Here is a 12,903-nt window from a genome sequence, read left to right on the forward strand (position 1 = left end):
TGTGAGTTTGTATGAGATGAGTTGAGAATTTGTGTGCATGTATGAGATAAGCTGAGAGATTGTGTGTGTATGAGAGTGAGTTGAGAGACTGTGTGTGGGAGTGAGGACCTGAATGTTTGCAGAGACAGCAAGTGAGAGCCTCTGTGTGTGTGAGACAGACAGCATGTGACAGTGAGAGACCCTGTATATGAATGATTGTATGAGAGAGAGCATGTGACAGTGAGAGCCTGTGTGTATGAATGATTGTATGAGAGGGAGCATGTGACAGTGAGAGCCTGTGCTTGAGCATGACATCATGTGGGAGTGAGAGAGAGCCTGTGTGTGTGAGAGTCAGACAGCATGTGCAAGAGAGAGACTGTGTATGAATGATTGTATGAGAGAGAGCATGTGAGAGTGAGAGCCTGTGTGTGTATGTGTGAGAGAGAAAGCATGTGAGGATGAGAACCTGACTATGTGTTTGAGGGAAGAAGATAGATGGAGAGAAAAGAAATAGAAAAAAAGCCAATATAAAAGGAATTGGCAAAAAAATAAGAAGGGAAGTTGGAAAAAAAAGCTTGTGACCAACAGATTAGAAAACTAAGATCAGACAGCAAAGGTAAAAAAAATAAATTACTTTTTACTGATTGGCACATGTAATCTTTGGTAATCTGCAAGAATAGTACTTTCTCTATGCAGATCTCACATTGTACGAGATCAGCATGAAGGAAGTGGAAACCCACGGTGCCTGCACAGAGGAGGCAGCAGAATGGACTTCAGTGCCAGTAGCAGCAATCAGCACCTCCCCAATAACCATGCGGCAGCAGTGACAGTGGCAGCAGAGGAATGAGAGAGGTTCCGAGGTTGCTGGCAAAAGAAAGAGAGGGGATCTGCCTTTAGTGTGTGCATGTGTATGAATGGGAGTCTGCCTGGGGGTGTATGTGTGTGAATGCATGGGTGCCTGCCTGAGGGTGTGTCTGTGTATGAGAATGAATGAGTGTCTTCCCGGGGTTTGTATGTGTGAGAATGAATGTGTGCATGCCTGGGGGTCTGTGTGTATGAGAATGAATGTATACATGCCTGGGGGATGGTGAAGGAGTGGTGAGAAAATGAATGGGAGCCTGCCTGGGGGTCAGTATGTGTGTGTGTGTGTGTGTGTGTGTGTGTGTGTGTGTGTGAGAATGACTGGGAGCTTGCCTGGGTGTGTGTGTTTGTGTGTATGTGAGGGAGCCAGTGAGAGTGAGAGCATGAGTGTGTATAAGAAAATCCAGGGGAGTAAGAGTTTGTGTGTGGGGATGTGTGTAGAGGGGGAGAGAGTGTCTTATAGACTGAGAGTGTGTCAGTGTCTGTGAGAGCGAGAGGTTATGGTGGGTATAAGAGCATGAATGTGTATGTATGTGACAGTGTATGTGTGAGAGAGAGAGGATAACCTCCTAATCCTCGACAATATCAGGGTGACTGGAAATCAAGAGCTCCCATGCATGGACAGCAGGGGCTTTTTAAAATCCTTATTAGTTTTAATTATTGGGTGTTATTTGATATATGTGCTGTTTTGAAATATTTTATTGGTGTTTGGGAAATTGTAAAAAAATGTATATGATTTTAATTAATAGAATTTCTATTTATCAGTAGTTTTAAAATATTCTTTTATTAGTATGGTTTTACTATTATAAGCGATGCTTTATGTTTCTTGATTTTATTGTTTTATGAGGAATGGTAGTTCAGTTTTTCCATTGTTAATACACAGAGTCTGGCTTCTTGGGATTTCCATTTCAGTTTTTTCTAATTTGGTGATGGTCTGTCTCTGCTCTGTGTGTGTGACCATGATGAGAGATTCTGCTAGCATAGGGATCTAAAGCAATCAGGTTTGTTTTGTTTCCTCAGTAGGTGGTGTATTGGTATTCTAGGACCCAGTGTAATATTTACCCTTGCTTTTTCACAGGTAGGGTTATTGTTGTTTGAGTCCTTGGTGTTATTACTGTTATGTTATGATGGGATTGCAGTATAGATTTTGAGTGTCTTTTTTGTTGGGTTTTGTGTTAGTTCACAATGTGCCTGGCAGTGGAAGGTGTTTGTGCTGCTGTTACTGTGAGGTGACACCAGAATTTGAAAATATCTTTTAGTATGATGAGCTGTAAGGGAAACATCCAAGCTCCATTGTTTGGGGGAATTTCAGTGGATGCACAGAGTTACAGAACTGGAGGTGCAGGATTTATATTGACATTCTGTCCCTTCCTATATATTCCAGACTTCACTCTCATAGCCACATAGAATTAGTTGAATGAGGCTATCAAATAATTATATAGTGTGAAACTGGCCAGCTTTTTAAAATTATGCAGAAGACCCTTTGGACTTTTTTATTAACACTTTTTTTAATAACCAATTTTAAAGCAGGATCCATGCTATAGAGGTGGGTGTGATGAAGAAATGTCATTTTGGCTCCCCCCCTCCTCCCCCAAATTCTTCTGTCTAGAGACGCCACTGATTTTCTGTGACCTTAAGCATTAGTACAAGAAGGATTAAGGGGGGGGGGGGGGTGCTGGAGAGGCTCACAAATGCATTAGCCCCCGGGCGCCGGAGACCCTTGGTGCGCCACTGGGTGAGAGCCATATGGGGCCGCAAGCGGTGGCAAAGAGGAGTGGAGATTTGGCGGCCGTGAGCAGTGCCCCAAATGCTCGTGACCCAGAAAACCACACAGCGGGCATGATTGAGAATGAGGTAGGAGTCGGGGCCGAGACCGGGGGGGGGGAACCGTAGAGGGGGGAGGGGTATGCTAAACTGTGCTGGTGCACCCGATTAATACTTAGGTCCCCAGAATTGTTCACAAAAGGTCAAGGAATTCTTGGTCTACATCTGAGGTCATTAGTGTAGAACAATTAAAACATGTTCATGAATTAACATTGTAGAAATATCCAGAACCCGCGGGACAGAAGAAAAAGACTATTGTGAAGTACGGAAGAGGCGGTGTCATCATCTTTGCACTCATCTGCATCGTGTGGTTCCCACTTCTTTTTATGTCGTTGGTTAAATCAGTGGCAGGCGTAACCAATCAGCCTTTAGATGTCTCCGTTAAGATCAGCATCAGTGGCTATGAGGTAAATGACTTTGCACTGTGACTCAGTTTTGCTCTCTCTGTATTTCTGTAGAGGTAAAGGGTGTCATGGGATAAAGCTTTATTCCCATTGCTTATGAGTGAGGAGCATTGACTCATGGCATGCGAGGAAGGAGGGACCCATCAGGACTCGGTCTTGGGTCATTCAATAAGGTGATTTAGGCTCATGCTTCTTGGGGGTCTCCAAAATACTCAATGCAACTCTCTTTTTGCAGCCATTATTTACGATGAGTGCCCAACAGCAGAATCTTATTCCCTTTTCTCAAGAAGAATATGACACGTTAACCCATCAATATGCACTTCACCCAGTAAGTATTGGCATGCGTGATGTATGAGGTCAAGTCTGAGGAGTGAACAAATGGATTAGCACCTAAGGCCCAGGTGCAAAGTCCAAAGCCATCCGGTCAGCACAAGATGGTTAAGTTTACATCTCACATAACCTTTAAAATTCAACAGCATTTTGAGATTATCGCAAATGTTGACAATAAGAGGGGACATGCAAGAAGCTTGTGACCTCTTCACCCTGCTTCTCTGTACAACTTGCAGTGGTTCTGGGGAACTGGGATTGTAACTGGGCTTGTAACTTGTTCCGTTTTATCCGGAGGTGAGCTGGTAAGGTGAAAGCAGGAGCAATAAAGAATACAGAGCAAATCAAAGCTCGTGAAAAGTTGAGCTACTCATGGGAGGGCAAAAATGGAAGCGTACCTATCTAGAAGTGGAAATATTTTTATTACCATTAAAAATAAAAATTGCTGAAGGCCTCATTCTTTTGTCCATTCTATGGAAGTATTGTCCTCTCTATACAGTTTACTTGACTGGATACAGGTCTCAAACTTAGGACTGGGCCACTGAGTCATGGGTATACAAATGGACTAGTGGATTATTGTATTCAAAGCTTGCCATCTGGAAAACAACTTATTTTGTAAATATGCACAAATGGATGAATATGGAAAAATAGGTTTGCTGATAATCATTGTTTTAAGATAAAACACACTCCAGCCTGAGTACTAAAAGTCAAGAGGTGGCTATAACTTTTCTCTTACATTCACCCACTAAGGGGGATCTGACTAAGCCAGGCCTTCCCAAACCTGTCCTGGTGGGCCCACAACCAGTCTGCGACGTGCGTGAGATACACTGGCATACTTTGATCTCACGCACATTCCTCGTGGATAGCCTGAAAATGCAAGTAGTTGTGGGGGTCCCCAGTTTTGGGAAGCTCTGCCCTAATCAGGGATCCAAGACAGTAGCCAGCTCTTTCTTTTAACACCATTTAATCTTATGCTGAAAAGTACACTGAAGTTTGTTTGTTTTTTTTATCTTGTGCTCCTTCTTGCTCCAGTCTGCCATGCAGTTTATAGTGAACTACATGCCAGAGGACCTAATCACTGCAAAAATAAAGAGCAATGCCAGCCTACTTTGGAGCATCAGTCCTGCAAGTCGTGAGGCTATGATAGAAGAGCTCTCAAATGCCACTGAAATATATTTTGACTTTTATTGGAGTATTCTCAGGTAATAACACCTTCCCCCGTGGTTCATCCAAAGTTGAGTAAGAAGATGGCTACTTTCAACAGTGACAGGGCTTTGTCAACGTTTTATACTTTCCTCACTGACTCATGGGCTCACCAACTGGTTCAGTATCGTTAGGGAAGTTGGAACTGCAAGGCCATGCAGATTTCTTTTGTTTTCCCATTTGTATTTATTGCTTGTTACTTCGCATTGGGCATTTTTATTGGAAAGGGGGTAACCAATATGAATTTGATTGACTGATTGGCACACCCTCTCTCTTCCTCCCTGGGATAAAATGTCTGAATTTGACACAGACACAGTGCTGGCGGTGAGCCACTAAGGTGGTCACATAAGAGGTATTTTTGTCGTTGAGGAGAATATATAGCACCAACCCTCAGCCCATGGCCTCTTACCTCTATCGATTTATTTCAGAAATGCTTCTGTCGTGAAGAATGTGGAAGCCGCTGGCAAATACACGGTGCGCTACGAAGATAAGACATTAAGAGACCAGATTGTCCAAATGCTTAAAGGAGAAAGAAAAACACCAATGTAGGTATTAATGTCTTTAGTCAAAATCACAGTGAAGCACAGAATAAGAGTTATGCTTAGATGAACACACTCAAATATATATTCATTAGATTCAGCTTACTACTAATTACGAGAGCAAACATTCAGGGCCTGGTGTTCATTTTGGCAGAAGTTATAAAATTATGTAGAGCTGGGCCCAATAAGTTCTTAAAAGAGGAAAGTAGAGATTGTAGAGGATCAGTAACATAATAGAAGACAGCAAATAAGTACCATCTGGCCACCCGGCCTGCCCTGTTCCTGCTGTCTACCCTGCTCTAGCTACGGTTATCTCCCAGCTGTCAGCTGCACTAGCTTGGCTGCCTGCAGGATGTTGCTCCTTATCCAAGTCAGTTCTGTTGTTTTTCTCTTTAACCTTGCACCATTCGAGACATTATAGGGAATGTTTTCATTATAACTATTTTCTGAGAAGTGCAATAGTTTAGAATGTAATGATAAATTAAATATAGGATAAAATTCACCTTTTAAAAGCATTTGAAGAAAATAAATGTTTTAATGTCTCCACTTTCTGTAAAATGTAATGAGCTTTAATGAATACAGTTAAGGTGTTTAATAAATAATAAATCTTTGACTTCTGTTTTGCTTTCAGCATGCTGCCAGATATATTACCAAAATATCTCAGAGCATCCAACGGGCTGGAGGCTAAAACTGCACATCGCCTGCATGTTGGTAAGTAACAATAGTCATAATCCCAGTCCTCAGCTTTGCTCCTTCTCTGAGCAGCCCGCAAAATAGAAGCCAATGTTTTCAGGACCCACAGTCACCTAATAATTTTTCAGAGAAACGTTAAAATATAATAGACCCTAAACTGTAGCAATGGAACTCGTTATTTTGGAATACAAGCTAATGTTTTCATAAGTACTCAACAATTCTGTGCCTGCCTTTCCTAGCAAGCCATAGCTTACCTACACACTCCCCAACTTCTGCCTTACTGAGGACCATGGATAAGGATTTAAGTACTTGGTCATACTTATATCTGTCAACAAAAGCAGTAGGGTGCAGAACTAATATAATATATTATGCTTTATCAGGTGCCATATACGTAATGCTGCATTTCGCTCTAGATATCAAGCCGTGTATAAGCACTAAAGTATAATCACGCTTCTTAGTCTAAATACTTTGTGAAAATTATACATTTTGTAATATTTTTCATGTGCAAACTAATAATGTCCAACATTGACTCAAGACAAAATCCTTGTGAAGCTTATCATATTTAAAACTTATCATCCTCAGAAGACGAATAAGGCCCTCACAAGATGATAAACCAAACAATTCAGAAATCATATAAAGATGTTAACATCAATGTTTCGGCAGCTCCATGCTGTCTGATTTCGGGGATTCTCAAAATAAAATGTTTATATCTAAAATCCTCTCAATGTGCCAGCCAGCCTCTCCAACAGGATCATTCCATATCAAGTGGACCAGCAGTCCACTTTCAGCCTTCTCCAAATTGAACAAAATTTTGCATGGATAATTCTCTAGGATCTCAAACTAAACCGCACTACATTTTTTACCTGGATCTCCATTGGTTGGAGAGCTAGAGGCAGTTGAATGAAGGTCAACTCTGAGTACCATGCTCTGTGCAACCTAAAATGGCCATTTTATCCAGGTGCTACAGCCCAACACCACCTCTGAGGGACCTGAAATGTTGTGAATTAATTCAACCCTCTGGTGGTAAGTCCCAGTGCAAACATTGGAACATAGCATCGGCTTGCCTCCCTTTTTATGGGCCAGCAAAATATGTGAAAAATGTTACAAAAGAAATATAAGGCCTACTTTGACTCCTCATTGCTTCTGACCTATAATTTGATTCAGGCCCTGACTGGCCCACTAGTCAAGGCCCATGGCATGTACATATAAGATTTGCACTAAGAGGCTTTACAGGCTACTGGAAGCAAAGATATAATTGCATAAAGACACAATGCCACTTTTTAATGCAAATTTTTGCCAATTGTCAGGTGTAGTTTTTAATTCTTTTCTATTTTACGTCACTTGAAAGAGCATCTTTTTTTCTACAAAAGTCACTCTGTTTCATTTTGAACCCATACTTGCTTTGGTCAGAATTAAGGCCCCATCGATATGCATCATTTGCATGCGTGGGTGTTCTATGTTAAAAACAGGCATCTGCTGTGTAACATCTGCTGTGTAACATGCAAATGAGCTACCGATGTGCGGTGAAGCTTGTTATGCTCACCATGCTTGTAGCTTATGACACATCTTGCTTTGACACACTTTTATGAATGACCCTTCAAACTGGACATTTTATTGTCCTGTGCTGTTTACTGCATGCAAGCCTGAACATGCAAAAGTTCACAAGGAACTATGGTAATTTCATGTTAGTGTGTTGTGGCAAAGATTTTGGGAACACGCCCTGGCCTGTGAAACCATTGTGCTCTTTGTGTCCCTGGTATCAAATTTTTCTTTGCGCCAAAGGAGGACATTGAAGCGATCAGACCTGTTCTGGACGAGAGGTTTAGTAAAGGTCAGACAGTTGCTGGCACAGGGGAAAATCATCAGTTCATGCCCATTGATGCAACTAAAATTTGCATTAGCAAAATTTTGAATGACATCGAGTGTTCTAGAATATGAACGTGAATATTTTCATGCCCTTCAAGTATCCAGTTTCCAACCTAGTCAGTATTTAGCTTGCATCTATGATGTATCCTGGTGGATTGGCCACATATGCAAAGTCTCATCTGAGGAACGTGATGACTTGGTTGAGTTCTTGCATGTCCAAGGTCCTGCCAGGTTATTTTACTGGCCACCCCGTAGAGACACCTGTTGGGTTTCAGAAGAGAACCCATAACAACTTCATCAGGCAGGCAGTACGTTCATTCACAAGCCACTTTGTCATGCATTGATGGGACATTCAAAGTATGTGCAAGGCAGGAAAAATCACTAAGCGAAGTTTTGTGAAATCTGCAGTTTAAGCAATTCTTGGATGTAGTGTCTTGCCTTTTCTTGTTTTGTGCTTAAAGCTTGGAGACCTGTAGCTGGTACCCTGTCTGGCTGTCTGGAGTGGCCCCTAGGCAAAGGTGTTGTCATTTTTGCTGAATTGGCAGTGGCTCAGCCACCACGGACCAATACAAGGTAACTAATCAGCATACAAAGTTTTGCACCGACTTTGATGACTGATTTATGAAAATATGTCTAAACAAATATGTCAAAAGCTAAAAGTGTGGTAAGCCCAGTAAACTGAGCTGCATTGTAAAATTTTACATCTCTAGCTCATTTGCATGCTTTACAGTTGGGTGCCAAAGATGGCTCTTTTTAACATAATGCATTCACACATGCAAATGATGCTTGTCTTTGGGACTTTAATTTTGACCAAAGCAAGGCTAGGTCCAAGATGAAACAGGGTGACTTTTGTAGGAAAAAAGGTGCTCTATCAAATGACTTAGAAAGAAAAAAATTAAAAAACTACACAGTAGAGATATTTGCACCCAAAAAAATGGCAAACTTTTACATAAAAAGGTGACATGAAGTCTTTATGTAACTATATCTTTGCTTCCAGTAGGCTGCAAAGCCTCCTAGTGCAAATCCTAGATGTATGTCATGAGCCATGACTCCTGATCCAGTTATGGCCTGAATCGAAGGATACATCAAGAGCAATGAGGAGTCAAAGTAGGCCTTAAATTTCTTTTCTAAAATTTTCATGTAGTTTGCTGGCCCATAAAAAGAGTGGCAAGGTCATGTTAGGTTCCAAACTTTGCAAAGGAACTTAGCACCAGAGGTTGTAATAATCCACAAAATTTCAAGCTCCTACCAGGGGTTGTTTGGCTGCAGTGCCTGGACAAAGTGACCGTTTTGTGTTATGCGGAGCACAGAACTCTAAGAGACTTCATTCAGCTGCCGCGAGCTCTTGAACCTATAGAGATCCAGCCAAAATATTTTGCATAGCTTTGTTTGAGGCCTTAGCGAACATACACACTAAATTTTATTAAATTTGAAGGAGGTCGAGTGTGGATGATTTTCTAAATTGGTCCACTTGACATGGAATGTCCTAACGGTCTTGAGAGGATCTTAAATGTAAACCTTTATGTTGAGGATCTGCCAAAGTAGAAAGTGTGGAGTTGCCAAAACATCAAAAGCAGGGCTCATAGTCATATTAACAAATTATGTGATTTATGATTTGTTTGGGTTACCATCTTATCAGGGACTGATCTGTTGTCTAAATAAAGATGCTTTGAATACGATTGTTTCACAAGGGTTTTGTCTCGGCAATGTTGGATATTTTTAATTTGCATATAAAATTACAAAAATTATAATTTTCACAAACTATTTGGACTAAGATGTGTGATATGTACAAATGAAATCTAGCACTACATAGGTGAGACCTGATATGCACTGTTTTAAGGGTATTTTTTCAGTACTAAATCTGTTACATACTGAGGCTGCAAAATACAATACTAACATATTAATCTGCTGCAATGTATACCTTTTCTTGCACAAAATCTATTTCCTTTAGTGAAAGCTCTGTATGTGGGTACTACAGTGGCAAAAAGGAACAGATGCAGTTTTTTTTTGTTATAAAGCTCTATGCATGCCCTTTGAGGAAAGGAGAAAATGATGAATACAAGTTTTCTATTAAAAACAAAAAAAGGATTGGAAAATAATTTTTCTTTTGTTGTTGAATATGAAAGCCTATCCTGACAAGCAAGAGGACCTGGAAAAATTTGCTTTCTACAGAAACATAACTATAAAATTACAGAAACTGGCCATGAATTCATCTTCCAGTCAAATAACAGAGTGGTGGATTATTCAAGAGTGGAGTCCAGGCTGTTCCAGCAAAGGCTGCAGTAAAAATATAGAACTGGTGATCTTCAATGATAAAGCCAGTCCCCAGAGCCTGGGCTTCCTTGCCGGATACGGGTAAGGATTCCATTCTAAAGCACCGGATGCTCCTGGGCACCTTGTCTTGTGTCCAAGATGCCATGAAAGTTTTTTGAAATTCTGATTTACAAATTCTTGCTGCATAAATTCATATGACTTTTACTACGGACAAAAATGTTTCCATAGGGTTTGTGGTATTTTTTATTTCTTTAAGAACAGGAAAAAAAGAAATGTAAACACAAACATACAAGCTGCAAGCAAAGAACAGCACTTGGGGATGGATGTCAAGCTGCTAAAATATAAGCATAGTTAGAGGGTTGTACTGATGCCCTAGAGGACACAGTCTATTCAGAACTCACTGTTTTCCTTTCTCTCTTCTTGTCTTTGTAGTATTGTGGGTCTGTACATGTCAGTGGTGCTGGTGATTGGAAAATTCATCCGGGAGTTCTTCAACGGGATTGCCCGTTCCATCATGTTTGAAGAGCTCCCCAACGTGGATCGCATTCTGAAACTCTGCACAGACATTTTTCTGGTAAGAGAGACTGGCGACCTGGACCTTGAAGAACAGCTGTTCGCCAAACTTATCTTCTTGTACAGATCCCCTGAGACTATGATCAAGTGGACCAGGGAGGAACACGAGAAGCAGTAAGGAAGACACAGTGGCAACTTCTTTTAAAAGACAGATCCAGTGAAGCTCTCTTGGCTGTAGAAAACCTTCGTGTTCTCTTTGCAGATTCACATAACCTCCCATGCTTGGAAAGCAGCATAAATATCCAAGGGCAGCCAAAAATGAAAAGCTTATTTGAAGTCCATATTGGGCACATCACAGACCAGGCACTTCCTGCAGCTTCTATGTACTTTGTAATACTTCAAAGGTACATGCAACAAGCAGGAATACTCGCCCTCTGTCAATTAATTTCAAAATTTATGACTTATTAATATTGTTGATCCTCTGCATTGATGAAAGCTCTCAAGCAGGTCTATGAGGATCAGTTTCCTCAATCAGCACAAGTTGACATCACAGACAAAATCATGGGACAAAACGCACCTTTGCAAACTGTTTTGTGATGTTTTTGCTTATGTACATAAAGTTCAATTTTTCGTTTACTTTTTCATTATCAGAAAAATAAGGCAATTCCTAATCACATGCACTTATTAAAAACTCCAAGTACCCAGCAACTCTTTTTCCATAGGTGATACCAACAGCATGCTCAGTAGTGAAAATTATACTGAGCTAGAGAGTTGGGTCCATTCTCTGCTGTCGGCCCAGCTTGTCAATGGAGAACGCCATTTTTCAAGGTGATACCTACGTACGTTGCTGTATTGAAGGGCAGGCAATCAAATTGAATAAAATAATAATAAAATGGTAAAGGCCACCAAGGAATTTTGTTTTAAATTTGTGTTTGGATATAGTAAAAGGATAAGGGTGTGTTGTCTCTTTCCCTCTTTGAATAACCTTGGTCACATTAGCCTGGGTTTATATTAATTGCATGCAAGTTTTGCCTCAGGATGAAGTAAAAGTGCATGAGAACAGTTAAGAGTTTTCACTGTAATTTCCAGATTTAAAAAGTCTTGCTCCAATTAGAAACCAGAGTATTCCTGAGGAGATGAGGGAGAACCCGTAACACGATACAGGCATCAAGCACCAGCCGACAGGACTGGCAGTTAAAATCTACAACGCAGGCTGCGGCCGCTTTAGCTACACTACCCTTGTGTATTTTAACATTTTAGCACTGGAAGGATCAGAGTGGAATTTATTTTATAAGCCATTTCAGAGATTTGCTTGCCTATTTAGAATGGCAGGTAAGATTGCAATTTCTGTCACAAGGACCACCTATTCACCAGAAATGGATGAAGACTCAACTTATATCACAGTGGCTGTGGAACATTTTTTTTCAGCGACTGTTGTCCTCACCAGAGATGGATCTAAACCTTTAAAGCTGGGCTTTTTGTCCAGCGGGCAAGCTAATCTTCCACTACACAACTCTCTCCAGCAGCGACAGTGGCAGGTAGACTGGTTTCTGGAAATATAGCTGCTAGGGCTGGGCACTGGATTCTCTAAGATGCAGTCTCCTTCAACTGTTTCCCTGCATTGACTTTTTTCGGGCATATTTTCATCTGCATTGCGGGTGGTTGTTATATGACGTGGACCTTTCCACCCAGGGACTTTGCACCAGTTAACTAATGGGAAAGGGTGTGTCTTTCCCTTTGAGAACAGCCAACAGGGAAAAAAAAAGTCCATGCAGAGATCTGCACCATCTTTTTCTGCTAGAACGCTTTCTCTTCAAATCAACGTGCGTAGTTTTGAAAAATGCCAAACTACAGCCACTGGTGCATTCCCCACCCCTGGGACTGCCTCCACTTAATGCAGGCACCAGCATGTGTGCTGTACAACACTGCAGGGACCATTACTCACGGGAAGGCAGGCTCTTTTCCACTCCCAAGCTGCCATTTGCCCACAGGTCTGGCTTTTGAAGACTGCACTCCCTAAGCAGGGTCTAGCACTCATAGATGAGCGGAAGAGAATGAAGTCCCTCCTGTCACACTGAAGCTTACCTCCCACCCCGTCTTAACCCAGACATGTGTCCATGCAAAGGCCACGCTTTGTTTTTAAGGGGACGCTCAGGCTGCAATACTGAGAGGGTGAAGGAACATCATTCTGTTTCCTTTGGACTGTGACTTTTTCATTTGACTTTGTTTAGTAGCACGTAACTTAGTATCACAATTAATTTCATTTTGCAGGCAGGTCCAGAAGCCTATTTTAAAGGTAGCCATAACTGATGCAAATGTACCCTAAAATCGGAACAGGCTTGGTGCTAGTAGACTGGCAGCAGCACAGAACATCCTCCTATTTTCACAATGTGCTCATCTCTGCTCTGGCAGTAATGGGC

At 41.3% G+C, this 12,903-nt stretch overlaps 1 protein-coding gene across 1 annotated transcript in view; it reads left to right on the plus strand.

Moving 5' to 3' along the window:
* The window catches only part of LOC115096784 (piezo-type mechanosensitive ion channel component 2-like), a 131,569-nt gene extending 120,181 nt beyond the window's left edge, over positions 1-11,388 (plus strand). The window contains exons 44-50 of the mRNA XM_029611884.1: positions 2,883-3,071; positions 3,304-3,396; positions 4,428-4,597; positions 5,027-5,143; positions 5,769-5,848; positions 9,823-10,051; positions 10,403-11,388. Of these exons, the coding sequence (XP_029467744.1) occupies positions 2,883-3,071; positions 3,304-3,396; positions 4,428-4,597; positions 5,027-5,143; positions 5,769-5,848; positions 9,823-10,051; positions 10,403-10,661 (1,137 nt within the window). The 3' untranslated portion in view covers positions 10,662-11,388. The remainder of the gene's footprint in view (positions 1-2,882; positions 3,072-3,303; positions 3,397-4,427; positions 4,598-5,026; positions 5,144-5,768; positions 5,849-9,822; positions 10,052-10,402) is intronic.
* The last annotated feature ends 1,515 nt before the right edge of the window (positions 11,389-12,903 follow it).

This window comes from Rhinatrema bivittatum, chromosome 8 (genome assembly GCF_901001135.1).
Source record: "Rhinatrema bivittatum chromosome 8, aRhiBiv1.1, whole genome shotgun sequence".
In the NCBI taxonomy this organism is placed as follows: domain Eukaryota; kingdom Metazoa; phylum Chordata; class Amphibia; order Gymnophiona; family Rhinatrematidae; genus Rhinatrema; species Rhinatrema bivittatum.